Source organism: Rhinolophus ferrumequinum, chromosome 19 (genome assembly GCF_004115265.2).
Source record: "Rhinolophus ferrumequinum isolate MPI-CBG mRhiFer1 chromosome 19, mRhiFer1_v1.p, whole genome shotgun sequence".
Taxonomy (NCBI): domain Eukaryota; kingdom Metazoa; phylum Chordata; class Mammalia; order Chiroptera; family Rhinolophidae; genus Rhinolophus; species Rhinolophus ferrumequinum.
In genome coordinates, this window is record NC_046302.1 from 56909319 (window position 1) to 56931418 (window position 22100).

Consider the following 22100-nt stretch of genomic DNA (forward strand, 5'->3'; position numbering starts at 1 on the left):
ATGTGTATGAGTTAAAAGTGTAACTCTAGACGTCAATAACAATATCCGTATGAAAAATAATACCCTGGAATACGACAATCGGTTTTGTTGAACTTACAATGAACCTACAACAACGGAGTTCTTGGCCTTCTATGATGCGTAAATTTGTTACCGGTGCATAAAATTTCTTGTACCTTGTAACTGTTCTTGTGTTTTGTAATTATTTGTTACATTTCTTGTACCGTAATGTGTTAAAAAATAAATGCTAAAATTCTTTTTAATACAAAAAAACAAGTACCTAAATGTAAACAAATAAAAATTTGAATTAACAAACTAAAACGAAAGATTTTTTTTCCCCTGAAAGTTTGGGCCAAAAAATTGGGTGTGCATTATGCACGGTAGTGCACTATACGCGGCAAAATATGGTAAGTCAATATTTTTATACCTTACAATGTGATATTCCCACTAATTCTAGTAATCATATTGACGTCACTGTGCAAACTTATCACAATATTATTGACTACATTCCCCTTCCCCTTTTCACCCATCCCCACCCCCTCCCTTCTAGTAACCATACCTTTGATCTGTTTCTATAAGTCTGTTTTTGTTTTGTTTTGTTAGATTCCACATATAAGGGAAACCATACGGTACATTTTAAAATGATCAAAAGCACTTCTTATTTTAAGTGATTAACTATTCTTATAAGTTCTATATTAACCTGTATCACATACTGAAAGACAAAATACTCTCAGTTGACAAAGGTTTCTAACACATAAGATTTACGTAAAAGGAATTTCTATTGCTCCTCCATCAAACAACAATATCTCTAAGGAGTTTCCAACTGGTGTCCTGTCAATCCTGCAAGTGTGAAGGGCCATGCCAAAAAGTTTATACACACATTGTATGAAGATGAAGGAATGTCTCTAATATTTTAAACAATTTTGTTTAATTAGTGAAAACCATTGTGGTTAATCAAAAATAATTTATTTAAAAGCATTACTAAATTGATAAGTTTTTTTTTTGCCATTATGTATTTCTTCAGTCAAAAGATGCCAAAAAATAAAAACTATTACCTTAGCCCTTTCCAAAGGAACTGAATAAAAGTAAGTTAAGGTGTATTGATCAGTTTCAATCTAGCAAACTAGCAAAGATCAAATAAATGCCAAGGACTCGTGTGGGGTATTGCAGATAAACAGGCATTCTCATTCATGGCTGGGAGCAGAATTTGGTACGTTTCATATAGAAAGCCAAGTCTGGGGGTGTATGTCAAGACTTTAAAATGCAAGTACATTTTTTACACCAAGGATTTCACTTCTAGAAATATAACTTAAGGCAACAAAATGTGCCCTATTACATCACTCAAGAATATCTATCTCAAAGTTGGGTGCTGGGACAAAAAATACTAGAAACGGTGCAGAGATTGGCTAAGTTGCATGGCCCGCATATGGCTACTGATGTTCAGCCTGTGAAAACGCAGTTTTAACACAGGTGGAAGCATTTGAAACAAGTTCATGATGTCTTCCAGACGTCTGTATAACTTGATCCCTCACCTCTTTCAGGCACTCATTCAAATGCCAACTCACTGAGAACTTCTGGCCATGCTCTAAAACTCCAATCCATCACTCTCTCTCACACACACACACACACACACACACACACACTTTATGCCCCTTCCCTTTCTCTCCTTAGCACATGTCACCTTCCAACACCACACATTTTACCTATCTCCCTTGTTTGCTATCACTGGAACGTAAGCGCCATACTGGCAGGTATTCTGCGTGAGTTTTATTCACTGCTAATTCTTCAACACACCTGGCATGCAGAAGGTAGTCATTCAATAAATATCTGCCAAATTAACAATATATCAATTAGTAAAGCAGGTTAAATCACTATACATTTATACATGATCTTATTTTTGTATTTTTCTCTTAACAGAAAACATGAACGCATACATACAAAGAAAAGAGGTCAGGCAGGAAAGACAACAGGTGTTAACTGGTAATGCATGTGATTCATAGGATTACAAGGGTTGGTGGTGTTGGCTGCCTTTAAATGCGGGCTGGAGGGATTGAAAGGACAGAACTCTGTGTATTTTCTAATATTTCATATACTGAATACGTAATAAATTGTGAGGGGGACTGTTGTTTTAATTTCAAAACTGAGAATCCCATAGACAAGAAGGTTTGGAATGAGTTTAGAGCACAATCCTTTCAGCTGGAGCAGGGGTTCCAGAGGCACCCACAGTATCCTGGGGCACCAGGCCCTCCGAGATCTAGGGGCACAGCCTGCGGAAAGCGCAAACCTTCTTAGAAGTCTCTTATTTGATCTTAAAATTCAATGCAAATGTTGTCTTCTACCAGATAACTTATCTGTGTTTATCTCATTATAAAAAGGGATTATACTGCTTACCCAGGAGTGTCCAAACTTTCTTCAACGTTTTTCACCAAGGGCCATATGCGGTAAAATACACAAACAGCCGGGCCACTCACTCGAGGTGACGAGGTGACGTACGTATTGCCTCACCTGGTTTATTTAAGTAAACTAAATATATTTTTGGAATTTGCTGCGGGCCAATTAACAATGGATTGCGGACCACAGTTGGCCGGCTGGCCGCAGTTTTGACACCCCTGTTGCTTACCAGTTAAACTACAAAACACTTGGCCCCCAAGCTGCTGCACTCACTTTCCATGTGGGGAAATGCTCCATGCGTTCCCTGCCCATTGGCACCTCTCCGCTTGAGAAGTACAGCCCGTATGTTGGTGTTTGTTTTTCCACAATTAAAATAGATCTCATAATTCCCTCATTTCACAGAAGACTAAGGCGCTTACTAGGCAATTACAGTGACTTGTTTGAGGTCCCAAGCTGGAGGCCGAGAGCCAAGAGACCCTCACCTCCTGCTTGCCTTCCAGAGCTTTCTAACATATTACTGTATCGCACATCTCATCAGCACGGCTTGGGGTCTACTGAAAGCACATCTCCATTTCTCCATAAACTAAAGGCACGTTTTTAAGGGCCACCCAAGTAACACATCAATAAGTTCCATGCCTGTCCTCATATAGCTCTTCATGTCTACAAAGTGCACATTTAGCTGATATAATTAATAAGGTGAGATTTAGTTTATAAACATTTTTTTTCCAAGCTACACATTTTACCTGACAGCTTTGAGTAAGTTCAATTATTTTAAAAATCTATTTCCTACAATAGCCAAAACTTGGAAACCAAAACGCCCCTTGGTAGACGACTGGATTAAGAAACTGTGGTATATTTATACAGTGGAGCATTATTTACTCAGCTAGAAAGAAAAATGAAATCTTACCATTTGCAACAATATGGATGAACCTAGAGAACAATATGCTAAGTGAAATAAGTCAGTCGGAGAAAGACAAATACCATATGATCTCACTTATATGTGGAATCTAAAGGTCTGAATACATGAGCAAAGTAAACAGAAATACTCTCAGAGATATAGAGGAAAAACTGGTGGTTGCTAGATGGGAAGGGGATAGAGATGAGGAAGAAAGGGAAGGAATTAGACAGCATACATTGATAACTACAATATTGCCACGGGGATATGAAAAACAGTTTGGGGAATATAATCAATAATGTTGAAAAGATTTTGTAGGGTGTCAGATGGGCACATGTCTTATTAGGAAGACCACTTCATGGACAGTGTAGATGCTTGACCACTGCGCTGTATACCTGAAGCTGAAGTTGAATAATACTGTATGTCAACTATAAAGTAACATATACAGTCATGGGATATGGAATACAGCATAGGGAATAGAGTCAATGGAATTGAAATAGATACATACAATGTCAGTGGGGCAATAGATTTGGGGATAGGAGATTATCTCTTTGTGAGGGGTGAAATGTCTAATTAGTGCATTGTTTTGTACACCTGAAACTAATAAAAAAAATTAAAAATAAACCCCCACCACATCTGGAAGAAAAAAAGAATACCAACTTATTAAAAAAAAATACCAATTTATTAAACCATAGTGGGGGACACCAAAAAAAACAACAACAAAGAAACAAACAAACAAAAAACTACTTCCTGGGCCTTTTAATACCTGCTAAATCAAAGAAATTAGGCCACGTAGAAATTAAGCTGACTTGATATGCTTTCTGCTATATTTCTTAGAGCTTATATTTATTCACATTGTGTTTAAAAGGGAACCACTGACTCCATATTAACATCTAGTCTTTCTGCATTGCAACATGAAAAATAATCGCCTATTTAGACCATAATCATTCCTAGCACCTGACTTTTCTTTACCAAAAACATGTATGTATCACCGAAACACAGGCTGACATGCAGGCTCCCATGCCAGGCATAAGGCCAGGCCCTCTAATTACATCATTTCACCAGAAAATTCAGTCAACTTACAAAGTAACAAAAAATTCATCAGATAAAAATCATTCTGCTTCCTACTAACAGAGAATGATATATAAAGACTAATTTTAGTAATAGTGGCAAATTGATTTCAAGTTCCCTATTTAAATTTGTCTTTCTCTCCTACTTAACAGAATTTTTGCAGGCACTGTCACCAGTTTATTTGTCACAAGGCTTGTGGTATGTCTAGCATTACAGATATTCACTTAAGAACCAACTATTATCATTACACTAAGGGACAGGGCCCTGCTTCTGAACCCAGGGTAAGCGAGGAGATGGACGCGTAGAATGGACATGGGACATAGTCCTGGAGATTCAGGGGAAAAAAAATAATAAGTCATTTGGTATATTAGAAGGCATAACATGCATGACCTTTTATATCTATAAATCAAGAAGACTTACAAGCAAAAAGATAAGCCTCAAGAATGCAAACTGTCCTTAGCATTACCCTCTGTCTGGTGAACTAACTGGGATGATGGGTCCAGAGCTAGGAACAGTGAAAGGGACTGAATAAGATACCACGACAGCACGTTGATACTTCTGACATACTGGATCATTCGCTTTGTGAAAGGAGCCATTACCCTTGAGAGTTAAGCTAAAGATCTTTCGGGACAGCAGCCGCAGCCTCCTGCTCGCTGCCCCTTCCCCATCTCACTCCGCAAAGTTGCCTTCTCTCACTGTTGAGGACCACTTTTCAGCTCCGGGGTTCCTCAGAAGAAATGGAGGAGACAAGACTATCTCAGGCCCCAGCACGTGAACAGGAAGACGGGCAGAACAGGATTAGGAGTCAAGCACCAAAGGAGTGGCCGTCTAGAGCCTTCCCTCAGTGTTTGCTTAGAAACGCAGCCTTGGCCTTGAGTCCAAGTGCAGAAGGTGCCACCCAGGAGGGGGCGCTCCCAGACCAACCTGCCTGCCTGCCAGAGGTATGTGCCTAGGGGTGCTGTGTCCTCCGTTGAATCGTGGGAGGGAAAGAAAAATCATAACGTTTTCATGAGTAGGTAGATTCTACTGCTCCAAGTTATAAAGTCATTAAAAAGACAAAAGGTGATTCCTGGTCTCAGAATAAGCAAGCAACTTTGGGGACGCTTTCGGAAAGCTATGCCCTTTCAGGAGCTGCAGGTGCACCGGTGAATTTGCACCTGTCTCCGCGGGCGGAGCTCATTCAGGCGGCGGGGTCTCCGCGAGGCGAAGCTCAAGGGTCGAGGGGCTTACCCCCCAATGCCTATTAACTGAACGGAAGAAAGAACATCTCCCCGAGAAACTACTCTATTTGTGTGACTTGGGGTAACCCCCCGTTTCCAAGTTGAAGAGACTTCCAGACCTTTCCCCACACTCAAAAGAGCCCCCAAGCGACACGCCCGGACCGGACCAATGAACATAAAGGGGAAAGGGCGGGAGGAGTGAGGGGCTTCCCTCGTGGGGGCTCCCCAGTCACGCACCCCCGCCAGGCGGTCCCCACCCGCGGCCCCCCGACAGTCACCTGAACCCGCCGCTCCCGGGGGCCGCGCCGACGCCGCCAAGCGGCAGGCGCAGCGCCTGGAGGCCGAGCCAGTGCTGCAGCAGAAGCCGGCCGCGTCCAGTCGCCATGGAGACCCGGCGGGAAAACCGGCGCTGCGCGAAGTCTGGAGAAAAAGGCGTGCTGCCCCAGGCCACGCCCACCCGACGCCGGCTCGCTCCCCGACACGCGTGCGCACAAGCAGGACCGGGGTGGAGGGTGGACCCTTTGATGATACAGCTTATACACCCGCTGCATAAGCGGTTCTAGAAACTTCCGGGGCCTGGCTTTTTCTCATGCACGGCCTAGAGAACGCTGCGCGGCAGGTTAGCAGCTTAGAGCTTTTAACACCTGTGTGGCCCGGTGGGGCCTGGTCTCTCCCCACGTGATGGCCCTAGAATAGTTGGCACTACTTAGTCTCGTTTCCTTGGAAAGACACTGAAATGCAAAGGCTGCATCATTTGCCCATAAGGAATGGCATAGCCGCAATGAGGCCCTGGAATTTCCCACTTGACACAGTCCTCTCCAGAGGACCGCAAGAACAGGCGGTTTGCAATTGCTAATTTGACTTTTGCAAATTCTTCTTCAACTACTCTGCCTAGAGCGCCAATCAGCCGATGCAGACGGCCCCACCTCCCTGCCAACTAAGCGCAGCGCATGCCTAGGCGGGCCCCGCAGGTTTGTCTGGGAGCCGGCGGGCGCTGTGGCCGCCTTGCACTGTGGGAGATGTAGTCCTTGTGCCTTTCCAGCTGCAGCAATTCTGGGACGAGTGAAGTCCTCAAACTACTATTACCAGTACTCTTAGGGATTTCCCAAGTTACTTTGCAAAGGTATGGCGGGGAGAGTGTGAATGTCAGCATAGAAGGTAATCAAAACACTTGAACTCAGGTGAAAAGAGGATCTAAGAGAAGGGGAGGTGGATTTGTCATCTTAACATAGGCTGCTGGAGCTACCGTTTTTGCCGAACACGCCGTGCAGAATTACAGGTGTGAATGTGTACACTTGAGTACACGTCCGGCTGGGTGTGTAGTGGGTAGTGAAGCTTTGCTAATTGTAGTTCGCATTGTCCCTAAACGGAGCGGTTTTCTGTGAACATGATTTGTACTTTCCTACGAGCTGTACAATATACGGAAAAGCTGCACAGGTCCTCCGGGAAGCGGTTGTTTTTGCCACACTTTGTACTTAATAACTCTTGCTTGAAGACTGAGCCCAGTTTGAGATGGCTGCACCAGCAGCAAAAAACGGTGCGACCTAGATGTATCTTAGGAGTCACCCCGAAAACCATCTGGACGCAGGGACCGAGCCCACAGAGAGAAAAGGAAGACAGCAGCAAACAAGTGTCTGTGCACAGTCCGAGAGGGGATACCGCCATCTCAACGTCACAGAAAGGTAAAAGGGAAATCCAGGATTGATCAGTCTTTCAACAAACGTGACAAGAGTTGCCAAGGCCGTTTTATAGAAATTCAGTGCTAAAAATGGGAGAAAAATGCACACAAATTAAAGGTAGAACCGCTCAACATAGTTTAGAATCAGAGAATGTAGGTCTACAATTTTCTTCATAGGTTTGAAGTCAGATTTGAACGTTGATTTTGATATAACTGTTGAATTATATCTAGAAAATTTTTCTCAACTTTTATTAGTTTTGATGTGGAAACAGATATATAAAACCATTGTTTAATACCTTATAGACAAGTGGATTGCCAAGATGTTATTTCATCTATTTGAATCTCATATTCACGCCTTCAAACTTTAGTACTCTCATGTATGAGACACACTTCCCCAGTTTCACACAACTGAAAATTAAATGGAAATATCCGTACTCTCAGTTTTCTAATATCCAGGCCAGTGCTCTGTAGGACAACCATTCACGAGTATTTCTTGAGCTTCCATTTTCTCCATGCTTAGGATTTGAACAGATGGTAATGGGTGTGCCAAAGAAATCCTAAACACAAATAATTTACCACTTAATTGGGAAGAAAATAGATACAGAGTGAAACAAATGGTGAAAAAAAGATTAGTTGTGCAACAAAGAAAGAGTACTAGAGACCATGATGATAAAGAGTAATTGGACAGAATAAATACAAAAGAGAGATTACTGAGTCATCGTAAGGGTTAACTCATGTAGTTCCACACAAACACTTCTCTTGAGTGGCTGCCATGTGCCCAGAGACTGAATTGGAGTCTGTGTACTACGGAGTTAAAGATGTCTAAAGCATCCCTTCGTGTGCCACGTGCATCACAGACACAACTATAAAGAACTATGCAATAGGAAAGGTTAAATGTAATTTTGTCAGGGAAAGTCAGAAGTTTTCACAAATGAGATAAAGCATTTTGATTTATTATTTCTTCATTTCACAAATAATTTCTAGAAAAAAAATAAGTAAAAAGGAAGCACAGAAAGCAATTCAGACACCCATGATTGTACCAACAGGGATGACTATTGTTAATATTTTGATTTCTGTCATTTCGTGCACATACTTTTTAACAATTTTAACAAAAATGTAATTGTACCTTCCTAACTGTTTTTGTAATCTGGTGACTATGTCAAAAATATAATCTACTTTTTTCATTCCTAATAGCCTGGACAGGGTTTTGAGGGATGATTAAAAGTTCAGCACGAACCAACAGCCTGTACGCAGAGGTCAGAGGCATCAAACAGCATGTGTCAAGTGATCTGGCTCCAGCGACAGCGCTGCTTACAATGGGGCAGGGCCTGCCACTAAGCCCTGTTTGATCTGCACGCCATTCAAGGGTGAATGGGTGGTATCAGCTAAGACTATGTCTGTCGCTTTTTGTTACAAACTCTTAATACTGAATTTAACAGTTTGGGATATTAACAACTTTATTGGCAAACATCATTTTTCATTTCAGTTAACTTTAAAAACAATGCCCTTTTTTAAAAATGTGAATGGATGGGAGCAGTATCCCCTAGTGTGGACTGTGTTGCTTCCAGGTTGGAAGAGGCCGTGTCACGCGGTGGGGTGGGACGAACAGGATGCAGTGTCCGTCGTGGGATGGGGGTCCCAGTGCCCACACGGTGCATTCCTAGGTTAGCTTTGCTAACCTTCGTTGGGCTTGAACCCCACACTTGGAGTGCACGTGACTCATCAGCTTCCCGACACATGCACCCCTTGTTACTCTCCACTCTTGACCAACGTGATGGCATCAAGTGGACAGATGTGTTCTGCAGAACACGCAGGAAGCATGGTCCCAATAAGACCTTGTGCAGTGACGGGAACGATCGTGTGTGAGCTGTCTCCATATGGTCACTGCTAGCCCCCTATGGCGACAGCATGTAAAATGGTGCTAGTGCGGAGGAACTCAAGTTTTATTTCATTTTAAGTTACCTGAAAGTTAGGTTACTTTTAACAGTAAGCTGAAATAGTCACGTGTGGCGTGTGCTACTGTATTGGACATCCCAGATCCAGAATGTCCAGGTCACTTAAAACTATGTTATGACAGGGTGGGAGACTTGGCAAATCCTGGGCAAAACCATAAATATACACTGCTGGTATCTGTTTCATGTTACTACAAACTAGTAGTGTTCCTTCTCCGTAGAAGTGGAAAAGAACGCATTCTCCACATCAATGGCCCAGACCGTGAGGCTGTGCTAATGAACGTCCGTAAAGTCACCATCTGTATGGGGTTACTGCTTGGTTCAGTTTGCAGTGGCCCCCTCCTCCTCCGGGTCTGTCTGGTTTTCCTAAGAGAAGACGGGACAATTACATGGGAATGTGGCGGGCCCACCACCCCTGTGTCTTTAGGCCTTTTAGATCAGCACTCTCTGCCATCCCCTCTTAGATGCGACACTGTTTCTGATTTGGTTCTGGTTCACAGGGAGGTCCCACTTGTTGGGTCTTGAGTCCTCAGCTCACCTACTGCAAATACTGAAGGGTCCCGCCTGTGTCCCACACGTGTGACTCACTGGTGTTTTCTCTTTCTAGTGAAAGAAGCTGGAAGAGATTTTACCTACTTGATGGTGGTGCTTGTTGGAATCAGCATTACAGGTTGAAAACACAGCAAGTACAATCCCCCAGATACCTTTTCGCTTAGTGTTTGTCTCGTGCTGGCTTTGCTTGATCTGTTTTTTCTGTGACTTTCAGGTGGCTTGTTTTACGCACTTTTCAAAGAACTTTTTTCTTCATCCAGTCCTCACAAGATATATGGGAAAGCCTTTGAAAAATGCAGATCACATCCCGAGGTGAGTCGCCAAGACTGAGTTGCACAAACTCTGATACCAGGGAGAAAATATCAGGGATTGGGGGAAGTGGGCCGAACTCACATACTGGTTCTGTCTGGTGAAGTTTATATAACCACACGGAATGGCTGATTTGTGACTGTGGCATTAGCGCTTTGTCCAGAGGTGCGTGTCAGGGTGTTTTCTTCCTAATTGTACGAGAGTCGTTTCATTAGTTGTCAGAGATAATAAGTGGACCAGAATGTTCCAGAGTACTACACCCCTGTGATAAGTGTCTTGTCTTCTCTTAAAAACCTGATTTGTGACCTCATGGTCCCAATAGTCATTCTTACTGAGAGCATATTATCAGCCAAGGACTACTCCACGTTTCCGTGCATCATCTTCATTAAATCTCATAAAAACCATTTCTGACAAGTACTGCTATTATCCCATTTGCAGAAGGGGAAACTGACACTTAAAGAAATTAATGAAGTCGTAGCATAATTAAATGTTAGGATGCATCTCTGAAAGGATGAAGAGTTGCCACGTTACTCACAAACTCAGCCTTTCCTAGAGCTTGAGCATTTTGAACAAAACAAAGTACACAGAATCAACGCAAAGAATGGGATGTTATTAAAGTCATAGCTGAATTTGCTGCCTAAAAGAGCTCGACAAATCATAATTAAACTTGAACAACTCAATCTTGTCTACATGTATAAAGGGCCTATTCTTTGCCAAGCACTGTGCCTGCTTAAAAATAGAAAACCCTAACGTCCTGAGGTGTTAATCTATTAAATTATTTGAAAAGGTTTTCCATTTGTTTCAGCCACACAGTTCTTAAATATCTCTCATCTTACACATGATTCCTTTGTATTTATGCCTGAAAACTATGACACTAAAAATGCCCAACACAAAATAAGAAAGGTTTTATAGACTTGAGGCAATATTTGTTTGAGTTGATATCAAATTTGTGTTTTTTTTTTTAAAGGTTCCAAAATGTTTGCAGTTTAAATTCAATAAAAATTACATTTCCACTTCATTGTGAGTTTTCCCATTGGGAATAATTGATTCCCATCTCTGGCTCTGGTTTGTTTTAAATAGAACCTTATTACTTGTTTGTTTGTTTGTTTGTTTGTTTTCACTGTGTCTCATGACTAATTAAAAAATCGTTTTTGTCTCATAGCTTTTAGTATTTGACCCCATTGATAAATTCCACTGGAAATGTTCAGACACTTAACTATTCAAACACTTTGTTTTATTGTGTTTGTTTTTATAAGGGGTATAGAAACAGCTCCATTTCAGCCTACACTGTTCTGAAAGTACAAGTAACATCATAATGTTCCCTGTATCAGTCTCTGCCCATGAAACGTTGATTTATGGGATGATTTTTGTGGAATAGCTCTTTTCCCCATCATTGGAATTGTCATTTTGAGACAACTCAAAAATATTTTTTTTCTATAATGAATCACTTGGTTGGTCAGGAAATACTTCCCCAGGAGATTTTTTTAAATGACACTTGCGAAACACTGCATTGTCTTTATTCTGCAGGTTATAAGTGTCTTTGGTGAGCCTTTGAAAGGCTATGGGGAGACGACAAGGCGTGGTCGAAGGCAGCATGTCAGGTACTGCACGTCACTTGAATCTGGAAAGCTCGGGGATAATTTTTAAAGGAATGGAATTTAGACCTGTGTTCTTACATTATCTTGACAGTTTTATTGAATATGTAAAAGACGGGCTGAAACACATGCGTGTGAAATTCTACATCGAGGGCTCCGAGCCTGGGAAGCGAGGAACAGTGCATCTTGAAGTGAAAGAGGTGTGAGGACCGTGGTGGGCAGACGCGATCCTGAGTGCACCGTTACGGAAAGTACTAGAAAGAAAAATGACACCTTGAAATTCTTTTCTTTTTCAGAACCCAGAAAGTGGCGAATATGAGTTTCGATATATATTTGTAGAACTTGAAGCCTATCCTAGAAGAACTATTGTCATTGAAGATAATCGAACCTAAGAGAATTAAAAGAACCAGCAAGCATGCTGTTTCTTGAGGGTTGAATGCTGCAGACCCTCGAGTCTGATCTTCACAGCTCTCCCAGAGGCGGTTTAGAGTAACATAGGGAAGAGTAGAACTCATAAAAGTGAATGAAACTGGGCGGTTGTTGCATTTAGACAGACTGCATTCGAGATGTTGTCTTGTAGAGTGAAAAATCATGAAATAGATCACATTTTACGTTATCTTATTGGATCATCGATCAAGGGCAGTATTACTGCTCTACTAGCATCTTCTTTCATGGTTTAATAAATTTTTGTTAAAAATTTTACACCATGTAAATAAGAAAATAGAGTTCAGTATTTTGTGCTTTTTTTTACGTTCTATCGCTGTATAAAATAAAGACTATGTGAAAGCTGTCAGAAGCAGCTTCCTTCCGTATACTTTGGGATCTGACTTAGAATTGTAGGGAACCAAAGCATAAACACACACCCTTCAAAACGGTTACAGAAGGTACACGTTGTGTGAGTTTCAGGAATCTGGTAGAGCTCCGGTTTCCCACCAGTTGGGGGCGTCGCGTGCAGTGGGAACAGTGGGTGCTGTGAAGTGGGGTGGATCGCACCATTCTCACCCGGTGCGTGGGCCTGTGCAGGGACCTTCACCTCGTCCAATCTCGCTGTCATGCTTGTCAGGCAATGCATGGAGTGTCCCCACCCCCTTAGAACTAGTGCTGATACTTTGCCAAAAGAAACGTGGAAGTATTGAGAGTTGTCTGAGTTTGTGTAATGCCTTTTTTGGATGTGGATCCCCTATTTTATCTGACTTATTTACAGGGAATTTGGAGAAAAGTGACCTTAACTTACAAAAGTGTAATCGCTATCTGCGTGAAGTGCTGTATATGCTGGGAGAGCTCTAAAATGTCCTTATCTCTGGTGGCTTCAGCTTTGAGGTACCCCCTATAAAACGCTGCTCCCTCAGAACTTTCTGTAGAGCAATTTCTGATGTGTACTTGAAATTATAGGATATTTAGATTAGACGGACACCCAGGCAAGCTATCTCCCCTCTTTAGGCCATCTCCCTCTTAATTATGAAAAATCACCAACATTTAGGAAGTACAGAAGATACTACAGGAGACATGCTTGTCTCCCTAACGGAACATATTTTACGTGCCTGGGTAAACTCTCCTCTTGGGTTTTGTCTCCTAACCATTTTTTCCTCTCTTTGGCAGTAGAATGTCCATTTTCAGTATCGTGGTCCTTGGCTGAAATGTCAGCATTTTACAGGATGAGGTCTGCTTCCTCCCCTCTGCTTGGAAAAGCAGCCCTACTCAAGACCTGCTCAGGCCACAGCTCGATGGAAACGGGCCTCTGAGCAGCTCAGGCTTTAGCCTCCTGACCTTATTTCTATGGCGTAGGGCCAATTCTTTTCCATCTTCATCTTTATGTACCTCCCACTTGATATGCCCATGCCCCTTTCAGATATGAGCTTATCAAATTACTTTTATAATCAAATAAAACCTTCAGAAGGAAAAATCTCTGCTCAGGTTCTTCTGTACAACCATGGGAAAATGTAACTGCAATTTTTTAGATGCCTTTGTTTTCTTTCCCTATGATAATTTGATACTGCTTTTTAGAATGTCTTTTTTAAAAGAGCTTCTTTAGTCAACTTTGGCATCTCTGATTCTAATTTTGGCATCTGTCCATGGGCTTATTCCCATGTTCGAAATTGTTTCTAAAATCTAGGGTCCACATCTGACTGCTTATGCATAGTATCCCCTTCTGTCATTTGTATGAATTTGTCATCTGCTTCCAAGGCTTTTGTTACTTCATCCCCAATTAGTGAACCCTTTTGTCAGAATTAAATCTAGAGCAGCATTTCCTCTCTGTCTCCTTAATGAAGAAACTGTTGGTAAGACAAGCCAAGAATTTGTCAGGGCAGCCGGATGGCTCAGTTGGTTAGAGCGCGGGCTCTGACCAACAGGGTTGCCAGTTCGATTCCCACATGGGCCAGTGAGCTGCGCCCTCCACAACTAGACTGAAGACAACAAGCTGCCGCTGAGTTTCCGGAGCGGTGGCCGGACGGCTCAGTTGGTTAGAGCGCGGGCTCTCAACAAAAAGGTTGCCGGTCCAATTCCCACATGGGATGAAGGGCTGTGCACCCCCCCACACACCTGCAACTAAAGATTGAAAACGGCGACTGGACTTGGAACTAAGCTATGCCCTCCACAGCTAAATTGAAGGACAACTACTTGGAGTTGATGGGCCCTGGAGAAACACACTGTTCCCCAATATTCCCCAATAAAATTTAATAAACAAAAAAATGTGTCAGAGTTTCTGCTTTTAGCAAAGAGATCCCCAGCATATCTACCTCCTTCCACGACGTTTTGATCAGTGCCCATAACCATTTTCTTCTATTTAGTAAACGGCAATGACATCACTTCCGTTTCCCATATTCTCATCCAGATATGGTTCCCCAACTCCTATTTCATGGATTTCCAGTTAGGGTCATATTTAATATACTACTATATAATGTACTCAGTGCAATATTAATGTGTCCCCTCTGTTAGATTGCATTCATTCAATAAATACTTGAGGACACACTGTATGTCAGACTCTGCTACGTGCAGAGAACCCTAAAATGAAAAGCAACTACCCCTGTTCTCAAGGAATGTCAAATAGATAAAATACAGCATGTGATTGCTCATTGGTCTTATACTGGGTTTGGGCAGTGAGTCGGCCGGGGCAGTCAGGCTTCAGACAGGAGGCGCCATTAGAGATGAGATTGGTGGGTGGGTAGGAGCCTACCAAGGAGAGGACATTCTCAGCCAAAGGAAGAGCATGTGAAAAGGTCCAGAAGCTTCTACGAGCACTAGATAATTGGCACGGAATACAATGGAGCGGGGAGGGGAGCTACTGATGTGCCAGTGGTGAGCAGCTGCAGACCCGGCCCTCGCCAGGGAACCCTTCTCTGCTCTGGGGGACACTGTGGAACCTGTACATTGCCCTTGCCTGGAAAAAGTTGAAAATGTACATGCTGCATAACCCAGGACTTTCTTCCGTTCGTGTTTACTGTAAAGAAAAAAAAACAAAACCCTGGCACACACTGGAGCCAATTACAACATATATAAGCACAAAAAACTGGCAAGTGTGGGCAGGAGATTGATAAAAAATACTGTGGTATACAATTTCACTTAGCACGTGCTATGGTCTTAATGGTTGTGTCCCTCCAAAATCCACACTGAAATCCTACCCCCCAAGCTGATGGAGTTAGGAGGTGAGACCTCGGGGGTGATGAAGTTGTGAGGGTGCAGTGCTCGAGAGTGGGATTCGTGGCCCCTGAACGGGACTCCAGAGAGCTCCCTCTTCCCTTCTGCCCTGAGGACACCTTGAGAAGCCTGCGACCTGACAGGGGCCGCCCCCGCCCGCCCCAGCCCCACGCTGGCGCCCTGATCTCAGCCTTCCAGTCTCCAGATGGAGAAACCAAGTTCTGTTGCTTATAAGCCACGCAGACTGTGGTAAGAATTTTGCTATAGCAGCCGGGAGCAGGTTAAGACACCACAGAACTATTCGAACGGAGGAAAATTTTCCGATAGTGTATGTATTTCATGCACCGCCTGTATTTAGGCAACGTGAGGGAAAAGGGACCAAGGACAGCCACATGCGTCAGCACAAAGGAATCTCAAATATTTTGAGCCAAAAGGCAAAATAATACATGCATTTTGACATTATATAAAGTCCATAAATAAATAAATAATAAATATATATATTTATATATGTAAATACATATATAAATATATAAATAAATATAATTTATATAAATATAATTTATATAATATAAATAATTTGTATAAATATAATAATTTATATAAATAATTTATATAAATTTAATATTTAAATTGTTTAATAAATTATTTAATTTATATAAATATAATTTATATATAATTTATATAAATAAATGTATATATAATACATAATATAAATAAATATTATATATATGCTTATACATATGTGTGTGTATATATATATATATATATATTAGTTGGAGATACATACATATGTGACAAACTCAATGAAAAAGCATAAGAAAAGAAAGCCCATATTCTAGAGAACGATGCTGATGGGAGAGGGGGTGGGGGTAAACTTGGTGGGGTTGGTCCTCAGGCAAGTTCTTCACTGGGAAGGTGGGGTCCACGGCTTTTCATGCTTTTGTTATACTTCACGCCTTCTACTACCCACGGGCAGATCTACCCAGAAGGTAATGAAGCTGAATCCAGACTCCCTCACTTTCCCAGACCCCAAAGGCCAGCACCTAATTTTGTATTCATAATTTTCTATTCCGCTTTTTACAGAAGTCTCCAAAAACTGCCTAAGCCTCAGGGTCCTCAAAGCATGGAGCCACCGCTGCATACAGTGACAACTTTTATACAAGCCAAGTACCCTAAATTTTAGAACGGAAAAATCAGACCACTTACCCTACCGGGCTTGTGTTCCAGGCCTGAGTGTACCTTCAGGCTCTCAGCCTTGGGCTTTATTAATGTTTAGCTTGTTACATCGAATCCTTGTCTCCCCAAACTCTGCATTTGTGTATAGATTCTACCTGAAAACTGGTGTTTGTTCTCCACTATAACATCCTTACATTTATTTCTCTCAGTGATGTTTTTGTGTGTCCTCAGTTATACCTAATTTTGGCCACCCTTTTTTCCTCCTTCCTCATGGTAGTTTTTAATCCATGTCCTACTCCCTGTTCCCCCTTCTCCCTTCCCCATGTTACGTGCTCCTAGCGGCTGTCAGCTGGGGAGTTACAATCATCTCCTCAGTCAGGTCTCTGCCCCCGTTTCACTCCAGGGACTCCTTCCTGCTCACAGCCAAGAGTAGCTTTCTAAAACTCGGATCTGACCACTCTGAACCCACCCACAGCCTCCAGTGACCTCCAGCTGTCCTGAAAAGCTAAATCCCGTCAGTAGAGTCCTGATTACAACCTCACATCTCCATGTTCTGCCTTAGAGACCCCTCCCCCAGCCACTCTGGGCAAGGTCAGACTCCATGGGCTTATGCTTTCATACCCTGACGTTCAACATTTCCACTCCTGGGTCCTTAAGACTGTCCCATGTGTTTTGCTAGTTAACATTCTCAGCTACTTGGAGTTGTCTTAATACTTAACATCAGGCCACGTACACACTCCTTTTTCACCAGGTCAGTTGTGGAAGTTGCAGTTTTGTTGGGTAAGGTTCCTCCTTCCCTCAGTGGCATTTTCAGAATTCCATAAAATTCCACATACCATGCTTCCCCAAAAATAAGATCTAACTGGAAAATAAGCCCTAGCATGATTTCTCAGAATGACATCCCCTGAACATAAGCCCTAATGCGTCTTTTGGAGCAAACCTTAATATAAGACCCGGTCTTATTTTTGGGGAAACATGGTAAAAATCAGGGCCACAAGACATTCTTTATGGCTCATAAGTATTGACAATGAAGTTACCGGGCCCAAAAACCACCAGGCAGTTCTCCCACAGCCCCGGACCCCTTATTGGTGAAGCCGAAAGCTTACCAGACATTGTCTCCTTTGGTCCTCGCAGCCACGTGGGGTGGACCAGGGGCTCCTGCTTTACCGATGGGGAATGTGGGGCTCTACTGGTCTTTGGGAACCAATGCATCCAGTCTTCTAGGGCTTTTTAACACATCCTGTGTCTGCCTGACAAGGAACAAGAGCAAGAGGTCACCACCCTCTAGGGGACTGGAACTGACCTCATCTGATTCCCATCTGGGTTCACCTCCCACCGCGCCTCCCAGACCCTCACCATGTTACAGAGCCATGTGAACAATATGCCCCCAAAACTGAGGGAGAACCGCTAAGAAAATAGCATGTTCCTTCCTGTTTAGTGTGGTCGGCACAGAGCTGGTAGACACTGGGCTCATCGTGTAAAGAAGTCACAGCATGTGCATACAGCCGGGGCTGAATCGTATCCCCTACCCTGAAATCCAGTGGGACCAGGTCCGCGGCTGTGCCGGTTCGAGGCTGAAGCAAATAACGCAAGATGAACTCATCCTCACCAGATTCTCAATTAATCATACCTTTGCCTTAGAAGATACTATCCACAGGTTCTGGGCGTTAGAACATGGACATATCTTTTAGTGCCCACATTTCAGGAGGCAACCAAAAACGTCTGCAAAGTCAGTGACTGGCTCAAGGACATCTGCTTTGTGTGACCTCGGACCCGGGTAATTGACACCAGGTCTGTCTGAATCTCAAATCCTGGGAATTGAACCAGTACCTAATGTTGCCTCTACCCTTTCTTTAGCTCTCCACAGCTGTTTCCTCATGGTTCACATGAGGACAACAATATGACCTCAAGGTCTTTACAAGAATTCCACGAGCTGGTACGGAAGGCGTTTCAACAGTAGCTGGCACTTCAACATATTGCAGCAGCCGGGGAATCTCTCATCTTCCCTTCAGGTGGTAGATAGAGAAGGTGTCATTTTCATTTTTGTACCTCCAGTTCTCAGAGTATGTGGAAAATATTATAGCAGGTTCTCAAAAATTTTTGTGAAATCCAAGCCTTAGAAACATCTATCGTTCTAATACATGGGCAACACATTACTCAGAAGTGACTTGGAAAGCTGCTGAGTTCCTGGTATGCCAGCTAGGAGAAACAGAAGGCTGCAAAATTAGATGCAGTCCTGTCACATCCCAAGGCAGCCCTGCATTATTAAGACAAAATTACAGCCAAAATAACGTAATCTAATGCCTCTAGAGGGTTGGAACAACCCAGGAGCAGGGTTGGCACAAGGAAAACATTTATATACATGAAACAAATATATATAAAACATATATATATATATATATATATATATATATATATATATATATATATATATATATATATTTGGCAGCAAAAAATGGTTTATAGAACGAGCTTGTACAACCACTTACTTCATAATATGACAAAACAAAAATGCAAAGAAAAGAAAGTAAGATTCTGATCAAATAGATAGCAGGACCTCAGTAAATGCTTTGAATTGAGCCTAGAGAGAGTTTTGTGCACTTTACCATGAATGTTTTCATGGTAAACCATTTCTTTGATGACAGTGAAAAGGATGTAACTATTTACTTGAAACTCCCACTGAAGCAGCTCAGAACAGTCATTTGCATTAAGCAGACGTGTTGGATATTCCGTAGTTACCAATTGACTGTCCGGACTGGCATCCTGACCCCATGTTGGTTTTCACTGTGCAGCATGCGATGCTACCAGCAGCCAGTTGTTTATATGGCACTCGTAAGAAAGGTTCTTCCCCAATTCTCCCGACAGCCAGGTGACTCACGTAAGGCACTCTGCCCCTTTTCCACCTATTTCCACATTCCCCACCGAACCTAAGAAAAGATTCATCAGTGCTCCACTGGTGTACAATCATAATACTGAGATTTCTGATAAACTATAAAATGCCTCGCCCTCTCCTCTTTCTGTCCTCTTCCCTTTTTCATGGAATTTGTGACGAACTTTTGTTAAAAACAGTGCACAACAGACATGCAAATGCCTCATAAGATATCTAACATGTACCGACACCATTTGTTACTTTGAGATCTGAGGAATTAAATAGATACTAATAAAAGAAAGCATAACAAAGTGACAGTTTCATTGAAAAGGCCAAATTTATCGAATTGCGAATCCTGACTTCACACCTCGCTATTGGTATCAACAGCTGTGTATACTGTTCACACTTCTGATGGCATCGCATCGTGGCAGGGGAGGCACATCAATGAACGCAGAGAAGGATCGAAATGATTTTTGTCCACAATGATACTCGAGTCCAAAGGGGAGTCTCACTTATGAGAAATTGTCACAGTCATTCACTCAGCGTTCCCGCCACATGAGAATATGGCGAGGGGAATGTTCATTTATTTAAGCAAAATTGCCAGAAGTAAATGCTATCAACAAACAAATGCTGTACAAGGCCTATGGCTTTCTGCCTATAGAGGAGACTCAAAAGAAAAGTGTATTGATTTCTCTGTGAACCAAACAGGATGCCTTGTCTTTGGCACAGATGATGAAAATCAACTCTGTTTTTCCTGGAAGCCACCAGCTGCTGTGTGTGATGGACTGCCAGTAAATGCTGCTGATTTTATCTAGGAACAATTCAGATAAAAACCCTAAACTTATTAAGCTAAATGTCACAGTAGTTGATATCAATTTGCATTTAGCTGAAAGAGTTATGAAATGGACATAATACATAAAAATAATATATGTCCTTCTAAGTAGTTTCAAATAATATAATTGGATCGTAATAGGTTCCTTATTTTTCATGTCAAAGAGTTATAAAAATGTTCATTTTTGTCCTTATCAAATATGATGGCATTATCATTTGTTATTATTAATACTGATTTATTTTATTTCTAATTTATTTAATCCAGAAGTGCTAATGTGTTTCCTAAGACCCAATGGGAAGTTGTCATTCACGATGCCACCCAGTACCTGAAGCTCTTTCCGTGCTCTCCTTATGGGGTAGCAGTGGGGACACAAGTGCCGCTCGCACCTTGGCTGCATGCAGACTTGGATGTGTTCCTGATTTGGTTCCCTGTGGTTGCAACCCTGAGGTCATTTCTAAGATGGCTGCTGACATACCTCCTACATGACAGGCACCTGCACACTCTAGAGTCTAGACTAGAGACTTGGGATTCTGGGGTGTGGGAGCCCCGAGTAATAGTTACAGAGGGGCCAAACACTTCCCTACCAAGGTGAGCACACAGAATATCAAAGCCACCCCTCTCTGTCCCCCCACCACTAAAAGGATGCAGTTTCTAACTCTCGTTTAAAATCCATCAAGCCTCAGGTTCCCGCCCCCACCCCCACCATGTTTCTTCTCTCTTGTGTCCCGTTCTCTCCATCACTATCTCTGACTCTTTACCTCTCCTCTCTAGTGTCCCTCTTTCTTACTCCATTTTCTCATCTTCTCCCTATTATCTCTTTAACAGTCTGTAATAAAGATATCTACCTACCTATAAGCCATCTTGACACACCTTTATGTTCCTTCTTCTGGATTTAAATCAGGCAAGATAAATCTTGTAGGTCTCACTGGATCAGGAGAGACGAGTGTGACTGGTTGGAAGAAGCACAGAATTAGAAATGAGCCATTTCATTCAGTCAGCAGAAGATGCAGAGAACCCCACTGATCTCGCCACTGCTAGCGCCAGTACTCCATCTTTTTCTCAGACCAGCTCCTCAAATGTTTAGTTTCTTATTTGCAGTAAACAGATCCAAAGACTCCAACTACTTTTCTTAAGAAGCAATACAGTTTCTGATCAAGCATTTTTGCTCGAGACTCAGCCAGTCTTAGCTGAGTTAAAGTCCAGTTCTGCCCACCACCATGACAGGGAATTTACTTCACTTCTCTGTAAAATGGGATCCTAACAGTACCAATTTCATAATTTCTTCTGAGACTTAATTATATGTAATGTGCTTAGGAGACAAAATACCTACAGAGTAACACATCAAGAAGCATCAAGAACTTCATTAAAAACAACACTCTACAGAGGGAGGACAAAAAAGCTTGAATAAAGGAAAAAGGTATACTCTATTCTTGGAGTAAAATATTAATTCCTTATGTGGATCCCTTTCCTGTGTATGCACCATTGAATCCACTAAGCGCCCACTGTAGTTTGTAATGGTTTTCCAAGTCACAGGATGAATTGGCAACAACCAGCCAAAGGAACGTCCACCATTGTCTGTCACGGCTTGGGCAGCCTCATCCTTCCCTGAGTTTCCTGTGTGTGCTAGCTTTGTCTCTCTCAGTAGGCTATCTTTTTACTGGGGACACCACCTTAGGGATTCAATAAACACACAATCATAAGATTGCGATGTCTCTGAGAGACGCTACGCAGGGTTGTACTTCAACATCTCTTTCTCCGGAACTCAGACGTGACTGTCCTAACCAGTTCTGCTTCTCAGGGGTCTGCTGCCATCTGTTCACATGTCATCTCTGGTCATGTACTAAAACCCAGCACACAGAAGGAACTCCGTTTCTGAAGGATATTTAACCGGCTGCAGAGGTAAATTATTTGCCTGTACGTGGTGAGA

At 42.4% G+C, this 22100-nt stretch overlaps 2 protein-coding genes and 1 long non-coding RNA gene across 7 annotated transcripts in view; 1 reads left to right on the forward strand and 2 right to left on the reverse strand.

Annotated features, from left to right (window-relative positions):
• FBXO15 (F-box protein 15) overlaps nucleotides 1–6009 on the reverse strand; it is a 46238-nt gene extending 40229 nt beyond the window's left edge. For all 5 annotated transcript variants that reach the window (XM_033135630.1, XM_033135626.1, XM_033135629.1 and 2 more), the window contains exon 1: nucleotides 5853–6009. In XM_033135630.1, the coding sequence (XP_032991521.1) occupies nucleotides 5853–5959 (107 nt within the window). In that variant the 5' untranslated portion in view covers nucleotides 5960–6009. The remainder of the gene's footprint in view (nucleotides 1–5852) is intronic.
• A 626-nt stretch (nucleotides 6010–6635) lies between these two features.
• TIMM21 (translocase of inner mitochondrial membrane 21) lies at nucleotides 6636–12449 on the forward strand. Its single transcript, XM_033087801.1, has 6 exons — nucleotides 6636–7256; nucleotides 9812–9874; nucleotides 9971–10068; nucleotides 11593–11666; nucleotides 11755–11860; nucleotides 11957–12449. The coding sequence occupies exons 1-6, from the start codon at nucleotides 6962–6964 to the stop codon at nucleotides 12050–12052; spliced, it is 732 nt and encodes a 243-aa protein (XP_032943692.1). The 5' UTR covers nucleotides 6636–6961; the 3' UTR covers nucleotides 12053–12449.
• LOC117011952 (uncharacterized) lies at nucleotides 11829–21103 on the reverse strand. Its single transcript, XR_004421077.1, has 3 exons — nucleotides 21023–21103; nucleotides 17579–17722; nucleotides 11829–11914 (listed from the first exon to the last, which is right to left on the reverse strand). It is a non-coding gene; the product is annotated as an uncharacterized LOC117011952 (long non-coding RNA).
• Between the last annotated feature and the right edge of the window lie 997 nt (nucleotides 21104–22100).